The sequence below is a fragment of the Dermacentor andersoni genome, chromosome 6 (genome assembly GCF_023375885.2).
Source record: "Dermacentor andersoni chromosome 6, qqDerAnde1_hic_scaffold, whole genome shotgun sequence".
Taxonomy (NCBI): Eukaryota; Metazoa; Arthropoda; class Arachnida; order Ixodida; family Ixodidae; genus Dermacentor; species Dermacentor andersoni.
In genome coordinates, this window is record NC_092819.1 from 167,646,239 (window position 1) to 167,666,846 (window position 20,608).

General features: G+C 46.3%; 1 protein-coding gene across 1 annotated transcript in view; it reads left to right on the top strand.

Annotated features, from left to right (window-relative positions):
* LOC126523415 (U8 snoRNA-decapping enzyme-like) overlaps nt 1-7,949 on the top strand; it is a 40,005-nt gene extending 32,056 nt beyond the window's left edge. The window contains exon 2 of the mRNA XM_050172034.3: nt 7,304-7,949. Coding sequence (XP_050027991.1) covers nt 7,304-7,768 — 465 coding nt within the window. The 3' untranslated portion in view covers nt 7,769-7,949. The remainder of the gene's footprint in view (nt 1-7,303) is intronic.
* The last annotated feature ends 12,659 nt before the right edge of the window (nt 7,950-20,608 follow it).

Consider the following 20,608-nt stretch of genomic DNA (forward strand, 5'->3'; position numbering starts at 1 on the left):
CAACAAAACACGGAGACCAACGCGAACCTGCCCGCACAGCGCCTTTGCCACGGTACGAAACCTACGGAGCAACACGTGTGAGCGCACAGAACCAAAACAAAGCCGCCATTGTGGCCCGAAACGCGTGGCCGCCACGGCAAAGAAATAAAATATCAGCAAAAACGAGGAGAACCTACTACGTCATTTCCTCCACACTTTTCTCCTAGCGCGCGGAGGGGGTAGGGCCTCTCCTTAGTTTCCTTCCTCCATGTGTCCAATACTTGCCTGCCCTCTTCCTGCGACCAGCGAAGTGTTCGCTTATTGGCGCGTGCCGAAGCTTGCCGACGCGTGCCAGTGGTTGGGCCTTTACTCGCGCCTGTCATACACGCTCTGAACCACCCGCCGACGCGGTGTGTGCGACAGCAGCAGCCCACAGGAGCAATAGTGGGAAAGTCGAAGAAGCAAAGAAAGCTTCGTCTTAATATCGTATATTCGGAGGCTGCTGATATGGCAGCACTGGGCTGATGCGAGCGACGTGCACTCCTGCAACAAAGAGCGGAGTGCACGTCGTCGAAGTACACGGACGGTGGCGTCGCCGAGTGTCCCCACTTGGTTTCGCAGACTGGCCGCGTGCAAGGCGGCTCGCTTAGCTCGCCGTAAAATTGAGTATGAAGAACGGCTGAGGAATATGGAAGAAAGTGAATGGGCTGGGAGGGTGTTCAGGTATCTGTACAGGACAAACATTGATTCACAGTGGAGGAAAAGAACTAGGAAGCTTACCAGCAAGTATGCGGCCTGTATGGTGGGCAACACATCAACAAATAAGGTCAAGCGGAAAGTCAGAGAGGCTGAAATAATCTCATGGGTGGCGGCAATGGAAAGGAAACCTGCCATGAGTAACTACTTAAGAGGAAAAACGAAATCAGTAAAGAAACCATTTATGATAACTCAAAGGGAAGCTCATTACGTTTCGAAGCGAGATCGGGATGCCTTATAACACGCACCTATAAAGCGAGATATAAGAAGGAAGAAGTATGTGCTTGCTGCGGTAAAGCTAGGGAAACGACGGAGCATGCTTTATTAGAATGTGAAGACGTCTACCCAGTGGTCAATTTAGGCACCACTGGCCTCCTTGAAGCCCTTGGGTTCAGCGGGAGCAATGGTAAAGCAAACATGTCCGCAATAGGCATTAGTAAGAGGCGATTGGAGGATTGGTGGAAGAAAAGTAGGGAAACGACAAAATACGGAGACGTACAAAAGCACAGTTAGCAATAGGGGATCAGAAAATTTGGGCGTGGCAGTTCATAGTGTTTTTTTTTCTTGTTTCATTGTTTAACCTAGGTAGGACATAGGCAGTATAATAGCAATAGCTTGGTGGCGCAACCCACCGCTCCGTTCCAAAGGGGACGCTCATAACATCCATCCATCCATCCATTCGCGCATGCGCAATAGTATTTTTGCAAACCATTCATTCCTTGAACAGCACAAATACTTATTACATGAAATTTCATGCAGCTAGTTCAAAATGTACTCCAAGTGCATTACTATTTTAGACACGAAGCAAGAGACATTTCACATCGACGAAACCATAGGTGGCATTCAAGCTGCGCCGCAAACAATTCAAGCACGAGCCAGCTGCCTCAATGCAGTATTTGACGGTGATATGAGCATGTCACTAAAAGCCGCCACATTGACCCTTCCAATTTGATACTTCTTTAAATACAGGAGGACTCTCTCCCCTGTTGTGCTGTCGAGTGTTTAATGATCTCTGTTTTCGTAGCCTGGTCATAGCCTATGTGTATACGTCAGTTGTGTCTGGTACCATGAGATCCCCATATCGAGTATTGGTGACATGAAGAGACTTCTGTTCCACGTCCGAAGCTACACTACACTTTGCCCATGTTTTGAGCTGCAACACTAAAATCTAATGTATTAATTAATAATTCTTCATTAATAAACAAATAATTGAGGCTCCATAGCATAATTATATAGTTGACAGTTATCCATTAATGATAAAACGAGACAAATGTTTTGTGGCATAGTCCTAGAATAACTAAGTACCCTCTCTCCATACCCAACAAGCAACTCGATAATCATTGCTTTTAGGCCAATTCACACTGAATATTGTCATATAGGTGACGGCGAGCTGGCTGACACGCAGGCAGACAGAAAGGGACACGACTTCTGCAGTAAACTTTGAGTTTATTGGACGAACCCGAAAGCAAGCGAACGACGGCAAAAACAGCAAGCGTGCGTTCGTCGGACTGGGCCAGCGGTCGTCCCGACCTTGCGTCTCGCAATATTGCGAGACGCACCCACCGCGAACGTCGCTGCGCCTAGAAAGAAGAGTGATGATACACGTGAGCGGTAAAGCCGAAATAAATGCATGTGGCGATATGGTAAATTCCAAAGGGCAAAGGCCAGTTTCCTTACTAAGAAATATCACAGCATAAGATTCCCTTTCCCGATGCTGACAGCGTTTAAACATTGCAATTTGGGAAGCTGGAGTTCAGACTTATACTTCCGGCTAGAAGAAAAACCTGGAAGGTTCCTACCATTAAATGCAAGCATAGCTCACTTTCACATATGGCCGAAAACACAGTAAGAATTTTATATACTTAAAGGTATAAAATGCATCGCATTTACCTTTGAGTCGCAAATGACGCTAAAGCAGTAGTTTATTTCACCAGGTGTGCCACTGTTTTAATTAGAGCGTGACAGCATATTACCTGACGTTGAGTCGTTCCTAGTTGCCTCTGAAATTCAGCAACCATTGATCAGCTTATGCATGCACCACAAACGACTACTTAAATTAGAATAGCGAAATAATAGCACATTGGCTATTAACAGCCTTAAGCTGCACTGGTTTATGTAAGGGAAACAGTTTAAATGTGATCGCTGACTATTCAGCAAACACAATTCACTTTGTGTTAGCCTTGTTTCCTGTCTCAAATTTATTGTCACTGCTTTCTCTCAGTAGCCAAATTAACTGCACTACTTCAACGTCAAGTTCAATGACAGCTATGAATCGCTTCATCCTAGGTTTTTCTCTTGCAGGGAGAAAGGTAGAATTGTGGTATGAACAGCGATAGCTTGCAAATAAATTCAAATGATACCTCCGAGTAAAGACAGGGACTGCGCAAAAAAAAATCGTAGTGCTCGGAACAACAAAAATGGAAAAAGATGCAGACTATGTTGGCTGCACACTACTCTGTGAGAACACTGCAAGCGACACAACTGTCTTGACAGTCACATGGTATGGTTCTGTGCTGAAATATTTCAGTAAAAACAGAATAAGGGCCAACTTATGGTTAAGGTATCGCACTTAAACATATTTTTTTAAATAAATTAAACGTACTGAACCAAAACAATACACGTAAAAGATATTGAAAGTTCATCATGATTTGCGGGTGGGTTTTAACATTTCACAAACGAATACTGAAACGAGCTTCAGAGCACTAAATTTCTTAAATTTGAAATTGCAAGTTTAATTTAGCTGATGTGTAAAGGTGATATTTTTCTTGCGCTCGAAATAGCATGCAGTGGCCGTCAGATTTTTAGGCCACAATAAACGTTCAATATTCATGACATGTGTTGTGCTCATCAGCTGCTGATGATGTTGCTTTACTCCACTGTTGCTTCTCTTTTGACAGAATTGTAATCTCCTGTTCTTTACTGTCGTCGTTGTACAAGAGAGCGGGCGGCCGCTACCTTCGGCGACCGCGCTTGCCGTGCCGTTGGTGTTATTTTCGTCGCCTCCACGCCTAAGAGTGGATTGGACACACTTCCAATGCGGGGTCATCTTTTCCTCAATTTCGGAGGTCAACGAACGGCGTTGAGGCCTCTTTCGTGCGATATTTGTGTGGTTTCGCTTACTTTTCGTCTGTAGTCACAACCTGCGAGTGTTATTTACGCGATCATGTTTTAATACAGTGCATGCATGATGATGAATGTAATATCGCAACCGCATATTGAGTCGGCAACGAAATTACACAGCTCCCATCGTAGTCTCAAAGCTAGCGCCTTATTCAAGTTGCAAAGAGCCAAAAGAAAAAAGAAGGCTGCTAACAAACCTAAAAACACTTGCTATCTGAAACAGGCTACGCTAACTGACGTTCGCGCCGTTCAAATCGTGCAACATGATTTTCAGTTGGAAATCTTCAATGATATCGTAAAATCACTAAGAGAACCGAACAAAACGGTGTTGTTGCTGCCGTTCTTGCAAACATGATCATAAGTTCTCCATTCGGAAACTCGTATCACTTTATGCAAGTAACAGCACCAACAAACCACCGCTACTGCTGCCGAAAGGTTCAAAATTGCCAAGAAAATAACAGGAGAAACCGGAGAAAACGTAAAAGGAGAAACCGTTGCATGTGGCGCCACCTTGGCTGCCGGCACTGTGGCTTGAATAAGGCAATGTTATATTTTATCATGTTTACATATATTCAACTTTAATGCAGAACAAATATCTTATTTTTGTTACTCCTTACACATCTTAAATTGCGCTTACATTTTGCGGGCTGCAAGTCGATGTCGCACCTGGCAACAATGTGGCACACCATTCGAAATGGTGGAGGTGCACGCTTCAAAATTGTCTACGAAGAATGCTTTTCGGCGCGCTCCATTGCGGAAACACGTGCTGATTACGCTACGCGTTTCAGCGCAAGTCATCATCAGCAGCAGCAGCCTATTTTATGTCCGCTGCAGGACGAAGGCCTCTCCCTGCGATCTCCAATTACATCTGTCCTGCGCCAACCGATTACAACTAGCACCCGCAAATTTCCTAATTCCCTCGCACCACCTAATCTTCTGCCATCCTCTACTGCGCTTCCCTTCTCTTGGTACCCATTCTGTCGCCCTAATGGTCCAACGGTTATCTAATCTGCGCATTACATGACCTGCCCAGCGCCATTTCTTTCTGGTAATGTCTAATAGAATATCGTCTCTACCCGCTTGCTCTCTGATCCAAACCGCTCTCTTTCTGCCTCTTAAAGTTATGCCTAGCATTCTTCGTTCCATCGCTCTTTGCGCGGTCCTTACCTTGTTCTCAAGCTTCTTTGTCAGTCTCCAAGTTTCTGCCCCATATGTCAGCACCGGTAAAGTGCACTGATTCTATACTTTCATTTTCAATGATAACGCTAAGCTCTCAGTCAGGAGCTCACGATGTCTGCCGTATGCGATCCAACCCTTTTTTTATTTTTCTATGGATTTCCTTCTCATGGTTAGGTTTCCCTGTGATTAGTTGACCTAGGTAAACGTACTCCTTCACAGACTCTAGAGGCTGACTTGCGATCTTGAACTCTTGTTGCCTTGGCCGGCTATTCATCAATATTTTTGTTCTTCTGCATATTATCCACCCAATGGTAGCAAACGCTACAAAGGAAACCCATTCGGGTTCCTCGAAAGAAAAGCTTCGCAGTTGAAGAAAAATTCGTCCTAGTCCGGGACTCGAACCCGGGACCACCGCCTTTCCGGGGCAGCTGCTCTACCATCTGAGCTAACCAGGCGGCTAGCAGATGGTAGGGCGAAGTCGAACTCATTAACAACTCTGAAGCAAAAGCAAGGGTTTGACGTTATAGTTCTGTGGAAGCCCGCAAGGTGGAGGGAAGTAATTAATAAAGGGAAAATGAGACATCCACCCGATCGTAGCAAATGTTACAAAGGAAACCCATACGGGTTCCTCGAAAGAAAAGCTTCGCAGTTGAAGAAATATTCGTCCTGGTTCGGGACTCAAACCCGGGACCACCGCCTTTACGGGCGGTGGTCCCGGAAAGGCCCGGAAAGGTCCCGGAACCCCCACTATTTCACTCTCCCTGTTAAGGTCCTCAATCATTTGTTGTAACTCGTCTGCATTGTTGCTGAATAGAACAATGCTATCGGCAAACGGAAGGTTGCTGAGGTGTTCGCCGTCGATCCTTACTCCTAAACCTCCCCAGTTTAATACCTTGAATACTTCTTCCACGCACGCAGTGAATAGCATTGGAGAGATTGTGTCTCCTTGTCTGACCCCTTTCTTCATAGGTTTCTTCCTACTTTTCTTGTGTACAGTTAAGGTGGCTGTGGAATCTCTGTACATATTTTCTAGGGTATTTACGTAAGCGGTCTGTACTCCTTGATTACGCAGTGCCTCTATGACTGCGTGTATCTCTACTGAATCAAATGCTTTTTTGTAATCTATGAAAGCCATATAGAGAGGCTTATTGCACTCTGCGGATTTCTCGATAACCTGATTATTGACATGGATGTGATCCATTTTAGTATATCCCTTCCTGAAGCCAGCCTGTTCCCTTGGTTGACTGAAGTCCAGTGTTGCCCTTATTCCATTGGGGATTATTTTGGTATTTTATATAGTACTGGGAGTAGGCTAATGGGCTCAATCCAAGTATCCCCCAACATCTTCAGAAACATGCTGGTGACTTGCGCGCTTACAAAATTTATCGACTCGGCCCCTCCCCCCTTCACTGTATATATTACATATTTTTTCGAACTAAACATCTTCACAATTACTATTTCGTGTAGCTTAAACACACCAAGTCCTAGAATCTCGAAAACGTCTAAACAATAGCTTGACACAGCGCTAGCTGCTTGTAGCCTGCTCCAGATGTGCCGAGCTAACTAGTAGCCAACTTGCACGCAGTTGCCAAGGTCAGCGCATTCTGCCAGGAGGGTGCGGTGGCTTGGCGAGGCTATGCACGCATGACGAGTTTTGCGCGAGTGAACAGTGGGATCTGCCTAGGCTGTTTCCGTCAGGTTCAGTTGCTTGGACGAAAATTTTATGAACATGCAATCATTGACCCTATGATTACACGTATCCGCGTCGTTCAAAGCGGCTTTTCTCTTCCATTCACCACCATTTACAGTATGGTGCATTGATGCTGCACTTTTGCATCGTGTGATGGACACTGCATGCAGAGGTCTCGCGGCGTACAACGCTGCACTGCCTAGCCTTGAACTGCACTGCGAGTCGCCCACGTCACGCATGCATGCACGGTTGCTCTTCGCAAAAAGGGATCAATGAGATGTTATCAAAACCTTCCGGGCTGACAGGGGTGTTCGAATAATTCCTTTTTAATTTAAATTTCCTTTTTCGCACTGCCCGATTATGTGCGTTTTTTTTCTTGTCCTTTTTATCTCCTCCGCATCTAGACTATACAAACTGCTGCTGTACTTGTGCGAGATGAAAAACGGGTGATGCCTACTCCTTGCCCTTTTTATCGGTAAACAACTGCCTGATAAATTTATGCAAATATTACTAGGGGTTGTATTTCACTGGGAAGCTCATTTGTGAGGCATTTATGCGAGGTGCTTAAGTGCTCCGCAGGCGGTGGTGCGCTTCGACGGTTACCTGGGCTTCCCTGGAGGCCTGGTGGACCCGGGCGAGAGCCCAGCGCAAGCCGTGAACCGGGAGCTGCGCGAAGAGCTGAACGCGGACACCTCTAGATTCTGGGCCACCGAGAGCGACCACGTGATCAGCTTCCGGCAGCAGGAGCGCCGCTTCGCGTGCCACTTCTACGCACTGCGCGTGTCGGCCGACGAGCTGCTGGCCACCGAGCGCGCCGCCATCGGCAGCCGGGAGCACGGACACGAGACGCTGGGAATCCTGCGGGTGCCCCTCTACACCATGGCCGACGGAGTGCGGGGCCTGCCGGTGTTCCTCGCGCAGCGCTTCGCCGGAACCGCGCGCGAGCAGCTGCTCTACGCGGCCGTCAGGCTGGGCTTGCTGGACGAGGCCGCGGCGCGCACGGCCCTCGGCCAGAGCGAGGTCGCGTTTGCCAAGAGCAGGTAGCCGTCGCGAAAACGAATGGGCTCCGCCAGATTTCCACTGTGGAGCGATTCGGGTGCCGGTAAACTGGTGCAGTTATGGACAGCGATGATCAAGTTTAGCCTGTCTGGCGTGATTGCCGTACGGGCATGCCTTCTTTGTAGCTGGCGCGCGAACGAACGAATATTACGCACGCTTGTTTATATATATACGTGTGTGTGTGTGTGTGTGTGTGTGTGTCTTTCTAGAGGACCACGGGCGGGAACTAATGTTCCCACGTTGACGGCCAACGTGGGCCGTATATTGGCCTATTTTTGCGGTTTGTAAGCCATGATGAAAACGGGTCGATCAGCCAAATTCATTTAAATTTATTGCTTGTTCTATGTGTTATCTTGTAGCGTTGCTCAAGCTTTTACGTTTGAATGGTATGCATGAAGAATGTTTACTTATGTTATAGATTCTGGGGTGTTGCGTGCCGAAACCACGATATGGTTGTGACGCACGCCGTAGTGGGAGACTCCAGGTTAATTTTGACCACCTCGGGTTCCTTAACGAGCACGCAATGCACAGTACACATGTGTTCTTTCATATCCATCGAAATGCGGCTGCAGCGGCCGGGATTCGATCCCGCAACTTGGGGCTTAGCAGCGCAACACCAAAGTCACTACGCCACCATGGAGGGTACTTATGCATCTTATGTTATATATACATGATATCGCCAATCAACTTTCTGACGATGTCGGCACACCCGAACATCCTCTTTGTACGGTTTCGCAACAGCCTTCATTAATAATATCCAGGGGCAATAACGCAGAGAATTGCTTGTGGTCGTGCAATCTTCTTTTCTTTGGAATGGTGAACGATCCTAACGAAAACTGGGCAGCATCTGAGCAAAAAATCATCCAATTTTGTTCAGAGAAGCTCGGCATAACACAATAAACATACAGTTTGAGTGAGTACACAGACCAGTGAAGTATGATGATAAGAAACGTAGACCAATTATAGCGAAATTAACGTATTTCAAGGACAAAGTGAATATTCTTTCATGTGCACGTAAACTGAAGCGTACTTCCTTTTCCATCGAGGAAGATTTCTCGCTTGAAATGCGAAGAAAGAAACTTCACTCACTTGCGAAGGCGCAAAACAAATGTTTCAGGTTGTCTTTTGATAAACTGCACATAGCAGATAGTGCTGTACGGACAAGCAGATAGCTAGGCCACAGTAAATGTGCAAATTACTCCAACGAGTCGAGTGCAGGTCATTATTCACTATCATATGCAAATACCCGCAGCCTCGTGCGAAAACGCGATATGCTATCTTCGGTCCTATACGATAGTGAATCGAACATCGTCATTCTTACAGAAACATGGCTCAATCCTAACATTACAGACGATGAAATTCTTCCCGATGCACATTCATATAACATATACAGGCGTAATCGTATTGATAAAAGAGGCGGTGGCGTTCTAGGAAGAAACAGGGCTTTGACGTCATACTCAGTGAACACCGATCCAAATCTAGAAATTGTCTGGGCAGCCTGTTTAATATCTTCTGTTATTGACAGGCGCTTGTTACCGTCCGCCAGATTCTGGTCATTCGTTGGTTAATTAGCTGCGCATCAGTATTACTAAGGCTACTGAGCTATGTCCTACCGATAGCATCTATCTCATGGGAGATTTTAGTTATCCCTTAATCAACTGGGCTCAACTATCATCACCTTGTCACATTTCAACGAAATTCTATAATTTGACACTTGATTACAACCTGACCCAAGTCATTAACCAACTCACCCGTGAGATCAATACATTAAGTCTAATACAACAGCACGACAAACGATAAAAAGATAACACACTTGGGGGGATTCAGCGATCATCATTTACTTCAGCGAAATTTAGAAATTCCAGTTCCGTTTATGGGCTATGTGACGAAAATAATTTACGATTACAATAAACCTGATTTCACAGATATAAACACAGAACTTGAAACCTTCTTTTACCTTGAATTTCTACCTTCATTTAACAGCCGAGGCATTGATGAAAACTAGGCACTCTTTAGATATAGGGTTTCATCTTTGGTCAGCCAGTACGTCTCTCTAATCACAATAACTAAAGATAAATCTAACCCTTGGTTCTCAATGAAGCTTTAGTCACTAAGGAATAAAAAAAGCGGTTATACCAGATTCCCAAGCGCGTGGGTACCCGTTCACCTTGGCATAGATACAATGTCTGTCTAAAATTCTATTGCTCTGCCTTATCCACTGCGAAAGAAAAATAATTTGCACATGATCTTCCATCACTTTTTAAAACTAACCCTAAAAAGTTTTGGAAGCAAATATGCCCTGATGGTGACATTAGTTGCATTCCCCTACAATGTAACACCACTTCCATCTCAGACAATGAGTGCCCCGAAATATTCAACACCTTCTCATCTGTGTTCACTTCAGAAGTTCACTCTAATCTTCCTGAAGTTCGCGATCTTGATTACCACATGACACGCATTGAAATAACTGAAGAAGGCATGAAGTGCCTCATAAATTGATGGAATAAATTCTATGATATTTAAAAATGCTATTTCAGTGTCTAGTAAATTTATATTTCACATTTTTCAGCAATCTTTAACTACTAGAACACTACCCTCTGACTGGAAGATAGCTAAAGTAATACCCATATTTAAAACTGGAAACTGAACCTCAGCTGAAAATTACCGTCCTATATCTCTTACATGCATTTGCTGCAAAGCGCTAGAACGTGTAATCGGATCTAATGTTTTCAGTCATATTGAGCACAATAACTTTTTTACGCTAATCAACATGGGTTTAGAAAGAATCATTGCTGCGATACAATTATTCGAACTAACGACCGACTTGCATTTTAATATTCTAATGAAAAAGAAGAGCGCAAGAACAAGGCCAGCCAGATCGTCTGTTCGATGCCTGCGGTGCAACCTGTGGGCCAGCCGGATCGCCAGTGCTTAGCACGCGTGTGAGCCGTTCGGGCAACCAGCTGTTCCTGCTCTGCGTCACCTGCCTTCTCGGTTACGAACAGACGCTACCATCTGAACTGTTCAGTACACGCCATTACAATATGAACGATAACCTACAAACTGATTGTATATTTTTGACTTCGCCAAAGCCTTCGACCGCCGTTGCTCACTGCCCCGTGATTTCAAAATTATCCTCACTCCGTTACACTCGTTAACTTTATCATGGTTTCTTAACGTCCTTTCGCATCGCCAACAGTTCATACTTGCTAATAATCTGTCCTCAAATCTTTCCCCAGTTACCTCCGGTGTGCTGCAGGGCAGCGTAGTCGGTCCATTATTTATTTATTTATTTATTTATTTATTTATTTATTTATTTATTTATCTTTTTCACAATACTGCAGGTCCTCGTCGCTCGCATGCAGGAGTGGTTACAACATGGAATACAGTACAAAGAAGAGAAAAAAGTGAAACTACAGTATCCAAAACAAAAAGCATTAGCACGCACAAAAAGGAACATACTCAAATACTGTTTAAATGAGCGGTTCGTGAAGCAGGACAAATATTTACCATAAGTATGCCTCGACAAGAGGCTGCTTCTGATGCACAGGTCACTGCAGTTACTTATCACCATTGAAATACCAGATTCTCGATACTGTCAATAAATGCGTTGGCAGATGGGCAGTTTACGACTCTAGAGGGTAGCATGTTCCAATGGGAAATGGCGTCTGGGAATAAAGAGTACTTGTGAGTGTTATTATGTCTGGCATGGCGCCGTATTGATTTAGTATTATTCGTTCGGGCAGAAAGTCTGAATGGCGCTTGAATGTTTGTTGCTCGTGGTTGTCGATAGGAGCAAGTATAGAAATTTTAATCTCGAGATCATTCTACGTTGAGCCCGTGGTTGAACGTTAGCCTTGACGCGCAGGTTCGTAATGCTCGTTTGACGCGAATACTGTGAATATATCAATCTCAATGCTAAGTTCTGTAGGCGTTCTAGTTTGTCGGTTAAATACCTCTGGTGCAGGGCCCAAATAATGTCAGCATACTCTAAAGCGGGTCTAATGAGGCTTCTGTATGCATTTAATTTAACACTAGGAGGTCTGTTTCTAAGTTTTCTTCTAAAAAATGTAGTTTACCTAACGCCTTGTCCTATATGTTATTTATATGAGCTTCCCAATTTAATTTCGTTCTAAGAGTGACTCCGAGAGGTGTGACTTCATCGAATTTTCTTAGTGGTATATTTTTTATTGTGTATGTAAACTGAAGCGCATTTTTCTTGTCTGTGAAGGAGATACTGGTAGTTTTTGTTGCATTCAGTTTCATGCCCCATTTGTTGTACCAACTTTGTATTGCAGCTAACAAATCGTTTAGTTTTGCCTGATCCTCTCTGGTATTCGCTGTTATGTACACTACATAATCATCGGCGAATAAGCGCATTTGAATAGGCGGCTGAACGCATGAACGAATATTATTGATGTAGACCAGAAATAGGAGGGGCGCAAGAACCGAGCCTTGTGGTACACCAGGAAAAACGTTGATGTAATCAGACGCAATAACTACGCATTGCTTACTCTTTTCGAGATAGTTCTTGATCCAAGATACTGTTTTCTCGTGTATACAAATGGCAGTTAGTTTAGTAATAAGATCTGGATAAGGAACAACATCAAAGGCCTTTGAAAAATCTAAGAATATGGCATCTATTTCGCTTCTGTTATTTATTTAGGTAGCTATATCATGGGTTATCTCAGCTGAGTAATAGTACTTATACCTGAACGGAATCTATGTTGCCGGCTGTATAGTAGGTTATTGTCCTCTAACTGCAATATTATGGCCTTATAAATAATATGATCGAAAAATTTACTGGATGCACATTTTAATGAAACAATTCTATAGTTACTTACGTCGAGTTTAGAGCCAGATTTGTGCACAGGCAGTACTTTGGCCATTCGTCAGTCGTCAGGTACCACTGAAGTTTCCAGGGATCGCCTGTAAATTACGTATAAGTATTTTGACTTCCAAACTGCATGTTCTTGCAAAAATGCGTTTGATATAAGATCAGGGCCACAGGGTTTTTTACATCCAGTTTTTGCAAGAGTCAAAAAATTCCTTCTTGGTCGATATCTATTTCAGGCATTGGATCATCGAACTGGTACCGTGGACAGGGGCCGTTAAAGGTAGTTCTGTTAAATACCGATTGAAAAAGATGATAAAATTTGCTTGCTGTACTATCCTGTCTTCGCATTATTTCCGTAATCCCTTTTTATTCTCAGTAACTGTCATTCTTGCAAATGTGCAACTATTGTCTCCACGTGCTTGTTATTTGAAGACAGCTGTTTCAGTGCTTTGTTCGTTTCCCTTTGTTCTCTTAGAATGCGTTTCATTAGTTCCCGCTGCGAGCATTCATCCGAATCAGTCAGGGCCTGGATCTTGTTCCACGTCTCGGGATGTTAGTAACATTAAGCGGACAACATTAAAACAATCCCGCAAAATAGCAACGCAGCATTGTGGACCTGGGAGCACCGTCAATGTTACGTCGTTGTCTCTAACTGAAGAGACTAAATGCACGTGGTATAGATTCTTGCGACGTGTTTCGTCCGATGAAGCCAGCAGGCCAGACAGCCGGAGGTAACAGCTGATAGGCCTAATGCAGCACATGCTCAAACCCTGCGTTGACCAATGTGGTCCACGACAGCACGATCTGTGCGATCAGAAAAAATTTGATCGGCATCCGTGCTCGTTCGGTGCTTCCAAGTCCACTGAACGGTATGTCGAAAAGGCTGCTGCTTTTATCCGAGGGCCATGATGTCTACCTCGACGTCACCATGCTGGTCAGGTGGTCCCAGTGCAGTGCACGTGGTATAGATTCTTGCGACGTGTTTCGTCCGATGAAGCCAGCAGGGCAGACAGCGGGAGGGAGCAGCTGATAGGCCTGATGCAGCGCATGCTCAGACTCTGCGTTGACGAATCCGGTTCTCGACAGCACGAGCTATGCGATCAGAAAGAAAATTGATCAGTATCCGTGCTCATTCGGTGCTTTTCGGTGTTCGGTGTTTTCGCTGATCCGTGCTCATTCGGTGTTATTTGTTATTTATATAAATGATTTACCTAATAACATTTTTTTTGCTGTATGCGAATTTTCGCGGGTGATTGTATCATCTACCGCCCCATAAAATCTGCTAGTGACTACCTGGCACTCCAATCCAAACTTCATCTTATTCAAGAGTGGTACAAAACTTGGGTAATGACACTTAACGTATCTAAATGTAAAGTCATCTCATTCAGCCATAAACATAACAATTCTAGTTATACATATCAGATTCAAAATGACTTACTCTCTCACGTCTCCCATTACAAATATCTCGGTTTTAACTTTTAACCAGGGCTTTCATGGTCATTTCATATCACATCCATATGCGCCGTCGCCTCTAAGCTTTTAGGGTACCTATGCCATAACCTCAGAAGTACCGCTACTAATATTCGCAAACTAGCCTACCTTACTATTGTTCGCCCACAACTTGAGTTTGCCTCCTCAATTTCGTCTCCATATCATAACAACACGGTCACCACTTTAGAATCCATCCGAAATAGGGCCGTGCGATTAATCTCAAGAAACCATAACTACCATTCAAGCGTCACTCAGATTAAAGCTGATCTTTTTCTCCAATCTTTAGGCACACGCCGTAACATCGCTCTACTAACAGCATTTCACAAGTATGAACACTCCAATAGATCATGTTCCTTTCAACTGGATGTCCCATCCCGCACGCCCGATAGATTGCATAATTATTTGAGTCTTATACGGATCTATGGTGACACTTTAGCTTATAATTCATCAGCACTTCCACAAGCCATCACATTATGGAATATTCTACCCTACAGCATCGCATCTCTGTCTAATCCTGATACATACCATTACTAACTAATTACACATTTCACTGAAGCCGTCGTTTAGCATGTTTCATATTGTTACGCAGATGAAACGCAGATGTTACGCAGAGAGACGCAGATGAAAAGCTATATACAAGCACATATACACAGAAGTACGCCGCACTTGCCCAAGAGGCAGCAGCCCGCGCGAGCCTCCAATCGTCGTCGTCGTCCTCGCAATGCTCGCCTCTTCGTCATCGTAAATACTGTTCCGTAGCACTACCCCCGGCGGCAAAAGCACCGTCCCGGAGCGATTAAAGGCCGCACTGCGAAGCAGTGCGGTAAGCCTTGAGCCTACTGATGTGCACGACATCATTAGATGCTAGAGTAGAGGACGAGGTTAAAATCACAGGAGCAATTTCGTACGTCACAGGCGTCACCTGGCACAGCACGCGGTAGGGCCCTGTGTATCGCGAAAAAGCTTCTCTGAAAGTCCGGCGTGACGAGAGGGTGACCACAGGAGCACGAGCGCACCAGGCGAAAACTATGTCACGGTGGCGGGCGTTGTACTGACGCTGCTGAGTGGTTTGCGAGGCCGTCAGTCGAGTACGGGCAAGCTGGCGTATATGGTCGGCGAGGGCGATGGCGTCGCGCACATACTCGCTTGTGGATATCGCAGTAGGAGGAAGTGCTGTGTCAAGGGGCAAGGTCGGTTCGCGACCGCAAAGTAGATAAAATAGAGATAAATCGTGCCGGGAAGAATTATACGCTAATGTGACGTAAGGAAGGGCAATGTACCAGTCGTGGCGGTCCTTGGAAACGTACTTGGAGACCATATCAGTAAGAGTACAGTTTAACCGCTCTGTCAGGCCATTGGTTTGAGGACGGTATGAGGTCGTCAGCTTGCGCTGAATGGAGCAGGAGCGCACAATGTCGGCGATAACTTTCTAGAGGAAGTTACGACCACGGTCAGTAAGCAGCTGTCGCGGGGCGCCATGAAGCAAGATAATGTCACGCAAGAGAAAGTCCGCGACGTCAGTGGCGCAACTGGTAGGGAGAGCCTGCCTGATAGCGTATCGGGTGGCGTAATCACTTACGACGGCTACCCATTTGTTCCCAGAGGATGACATAGGAAAGGGACCGAGGAGGTCTAATCTAACACGAAAGAACGGTTCCACAGGGACTGTGAAAGGCTGGAGATGACCGGCTGGTACCATTTGAGGTGTTTTCCGACGCTAGCAGGGATCACAGGCACCAACATACGGTCAGACGGAGCGAGCGAGACCTGGCCAACAGAAGCGGCGGCGGTCACGGTCGTACGTGCGGGTTACACCAAGATGTCCTGGAGTGGGGGCGTCATGCATCTCAAAGAGCACAGTCTGTCGTAGATGTTTTGGCACGACAAGGAGATCAGATCCGTCAGGGAGAAAGTTCATTCGGTACAGAATGCTGGAGGACATATCGGCGAACGGATGCGTCAGTAGGTGTAGACCGCAGATGCTCGATGGGGAGTCACAGCGATAGGTCTCGGTACTGCTCATCGGCGATGTTAGCGAAGGCAGACACAGAGAAAATGCCGTTGGCGGTACTACTGTCAGCGTCGTCAGGCTTGTCTACCGGGTAGCGAGACAGGCAGTCAGCGTCCTTGTGTAGTCGGCCAGATTTGTAGGTGACAGAATAGGAATATTCTTGGAGGCGTAAGGCCCAGCGACCAAGCCTTCCTGCAGGATCTTTCAGTGAGCATAACCAGCAATGCGCGTGATGGTCTGTGACAACGGAAACGGGTCGGCCATATAAGTATGGGCGGAACTTCGGAACCGCCCAAACTAGGGCCAGACACTCACTCTCAGTGATATAATAGTTGCGCTTTGAGGGTCAGAGGAGCCTGCTGGCGTAAGCGATAACACGGTCGTGGCCGCACTGGCGTTGTGCCAGTACTGTGCCAATTCCGTGACCGCTGGCATCAGTACGGACTTCGGTAGGCGCAGAAGGATCAAATTGGTCCAGAACGGGAGGCGTTTGTGAGAAGGTCGATTAGATGGGAAAATGCAGAGGCCTCGCTATCGCCCCACTGGAAGGGGGCGTCTTTTTTCAAAAGCTCGGTTAGTGGTCGTGCTATGGCCGCGAAATTTTTCACGAAACGGCGGAAGTACGAACAAAGCCCGATGAAGCTGCGCTCATCCTTGACACACTTCGGAACAGGGAAGTGCGTAACAGCATGGATCTTGCCTGGATCCGGTTGCACTCCATTCACGTCAACGAGGTGTCCAAGGAAGATAATCTCGCGACGGCCGAATTGGCACTTCGATGCGTTGAGTTGCAAACCGGCTCGACGAAAAACGTCCAGCACTGCTCAGAGGTACTCGAGTTGTGTAGAAAACGTTGGGGAGAATACTATAACGTCGTCCAAGTAGCACAGGCACGCGGACCATTTGAAACCATGAAAAAGGGAGTCCATCATGCGTTCAAAAGTGGCAGGAGCGTTACATAGACCGAATGGCATCACTTTGAATTGATAAAGACCTTCGGGTTTTAAAGCCTTCTCGCGGTCGAGATGGTCCACGGCAATCTGCCAGTAGCCGGAGCGAAGGTCAATAGAGGAGAAATAGCGAGCACCTTTGAGGCAGTGAAGGGCGTCATCAATCCGAGGTAGGGGATACACGTTGAAGAAACTGCCAACTTTAGCCTCATTCTTTTCGTCAACGGGAAACCCTGTGCTCCTCCAAACTCGCTCAGCAACGGGCATCACTATCGAAATAAAGTTTAGTTGTTTTGTTCATCTCAAACGAAGCAGTCGGTTCTTTTTTGACCTACCATAATTTCCTAAATATTTGGTGCCGAAACCCGGGAGAAACGATCGAACTTACCATTGAGGCAACGAGATCAACAGACGTCGACAGCACAACGAGCTCTGGGAAAACCAGCGACAATCCTCGGGCAGAAAACGATCGACGAGCCGCGCCTTCAACAACAAGGCCTACGGACGCCACACCCAACCGAAACCGACACCACGACTCAAGCCCCATCGCGGTAAGAAACTGTAAACATTGATGCCACGATGGAACGGCTCAAACTGAAAAGAAGTCCATTGAGAACTCAAGTGAATAAGCTGATTTCTGAAGCGTACTTATTCTTGGAGAGTCATGCGGACGAAGGAGCTCTTAATACATTGTCTGCGAGGCTTAGCGCCCTCCAAATACAACTTAACGAGGTGGACTCACCCATCGAGCCTTTAGTGCAAGACCAAGACGCAGAGCAAAATTATGTGCGGACCATAGAATACAACGACCGTATCGTCGGACACATGGCAAAGCTCCGCCAAGAAGCAGAAAAAGACCTGCGAACAAAAGCAGAAATGGCGGTGACGCGGGCGCAGACCGACATCCCTCAGGCAGGGGCAAAGGGCAAAGTGAAACTGCCGAAGCATGAGTTACAACGATTTAGCGCCGCCGCCACGCAGTGGCATTCCTTCTGGGAGCAGTTCGAGCAAGCGGTGCACGGAGACGATGGCGCCTTCAACGCAGGGAAGTTTCTGTACTTGCGATCGGTGCTTTCCGGATAAGCCGCAGCGGCCATTGCCGTGACTTGGGCAAATTACAGAAGTGACTAGGGCAAATTACACCACTGTCATCAAACTTCTGAAAAAGCGCTTCGGCCGACGATACGTGCTGATTCAAGAACACCTGACTCAGTTACTCGACTTGCCACCGGTACAGAACGAAAAGGAGCACATCGGCCTACGTCGCCTCTATGACTACCTGCAACGCAATATCGCTGGTCTCACGACGCTCGGAGTCAAAACAGACAGTTACGGCGCCCTCATCTCCTCCGTACTCCTGCGAATGCTGCCAACCGATCTTCTTGTCGGTTACCACAAAGGACTTTCCGCTGCAAGCAAAAATAACTTGATCCATATCAAAAGTTTGCAAGCTTTTCTTAAAACAGAAGTAGAGAGCCGGGAAAAGGCACTGCAACCTGGTTATCTCGCAGCCAGAGAATCAAAACATCAAGACAAAGAAAAGAGCAAACCTCAAAAAGGGTCAGCAGCTTCTCTTCTTTCTGCGGGTGCTTCGAAGCAGTCCGATCCATGTGCATTCTGTGCTGCAAAAGATCATGCGACTCGCAATTGTCAGGCAAAGATCTCATTGGTTGAAAGAAGAAAAGGCTCACTGCAGGTGACCGGTGCTTCCGATGCTGCATAAAAGAGCACACTTCAAGAGAATTGCGCAACAAAAGAATAAAATGCAAAGAATGTGGCAGAACACATCTGACTCGGATGTGTGACCCGACATGGAAGCCACCCGTGAACAAAGCCGCAGAGTTGCACTCTTAGACAGAAAATAAATCTGAAAAGGTACCAACTGTGCTGCTCCAAACCGCTCAAGTATGGGCAGAGGCACGAAGAAGAGCGCTCACTCATCTCTTCTTTGACGGAGGTAGCCAACGAAGCTTTGTCATTAAAAACCTTTCACGTGATCTGCAACTGAAGGTCGTAGGTGACGAGGACATCACAATCTACACATTCGGAGGAGCAGAAAACATTATCAAAGTGAAGCGCTGAAGAGTAAAAATTTGGCTAAGAAGTGAACACGACCGTAAAGAGCACTCTATCGGAGCTCTGGAAATACCGGAGATCTGCTCTCATCGGCTTCATGTTCCCGAGGACATCCTAAAGAAGGTGCAAGCGGACATGGGTGAATTGGCAGATGCGACTGTTCCGCCAGCCCATTTGATGGGAAGCGGCATTGACATTCTTATTGGTGCTCACTATTACTGGACTTTTGTGTGTGGTGAAGTCAAGAAGCTGCAAGGCGCACTAATTGCGGCAAAGACCGAATTTGGCTACCGCTCCTTGTAGAGTCCAGCCAGCAGTAGCTCAGCTCCCTACTGCTCAACCGTGGCAGTGCTTCGTGCCGGAGTGTTCGCCGACTCAACCAGCCTGTCCAAGGAGCTTAAATCGTTTTGGGAACTTGAGAGTATTGGAATTATCGGCTCTTGTGCCCAAACGAACGGAGAAAGCAGAGAAGTCATGAGCACATTTTCGGCATTGGTAGAAAAAATGGACAAGCGCAATGAGGTAGCACTGCCCTGGAAACCCCTGAACATGCAATTCACCGACAACAAAGCTGTTGCAAAAAAGCGCTTGACTAATCTCACGAAGAAGTTAATGAAAGATGAAACGACACTGATCAAGTATGACGAGGCTATCCGTCAGTACCTGGAACAAGAGTTCGCAGAACGACTTCCATCGCAAGAAAGCAACAACGATGCAAGCAGATTATACTACATGCCTCATCGTGCAGTTTTGAGACCTGACAGCCTTTCGACCAAGATTAGAGTCGTCTTTGACGCATCTTCTCACGATGCAGGTTGTATATATCCGAACGAAGCCCTAGAACCAGGACCGAACTTGAATCCAGATTTACTTAAGGTTTTGCTGAACTTATGAATTCATCGTATTGAATTAAGTGCAGACATTGAAAAAGCATTTCTGCAAATTTCGGATCAACCGGCGGATCGCGATGCCCTCCGATTTCTCTGGTATGTACATCTTCCAACGAAGGAAGACCCAGAGCCTCCTATTGAGGTCTGGAGAACGACACGTGTCCCTTTTGGCGTGACAAGTAGTCCATTCCTCCTCGCAGCCACCGTGTGCCACCATCTGTCCGCGACAGGAGATTATCCAGAAATAAGAAAAACCATCAGCGAGAGCCTTTACGTGGACGACCTCATAATAGGAACGAACACAGCGGCGGAGGTTACAGATTTCTACCGAGGGGCACTAGATGTCGTGAATCGAGCAAGCATGACACTGCGCAAATGGAACTCGAATTCCAAGAAGCCGCAACTGTTGTCCAACAACGAAGGAACCGGATGCGCCCTTGGCTATGTGCAATGTCCAACAAGAGTCTCACTGGTCCTCGGACTTGTATGGCATAAGGACAGAGATCACCTAGCATTTTCCATGCAGGCCATCTTAGATTTCCTAGACCGAAACAGCAACAGCAAACGATT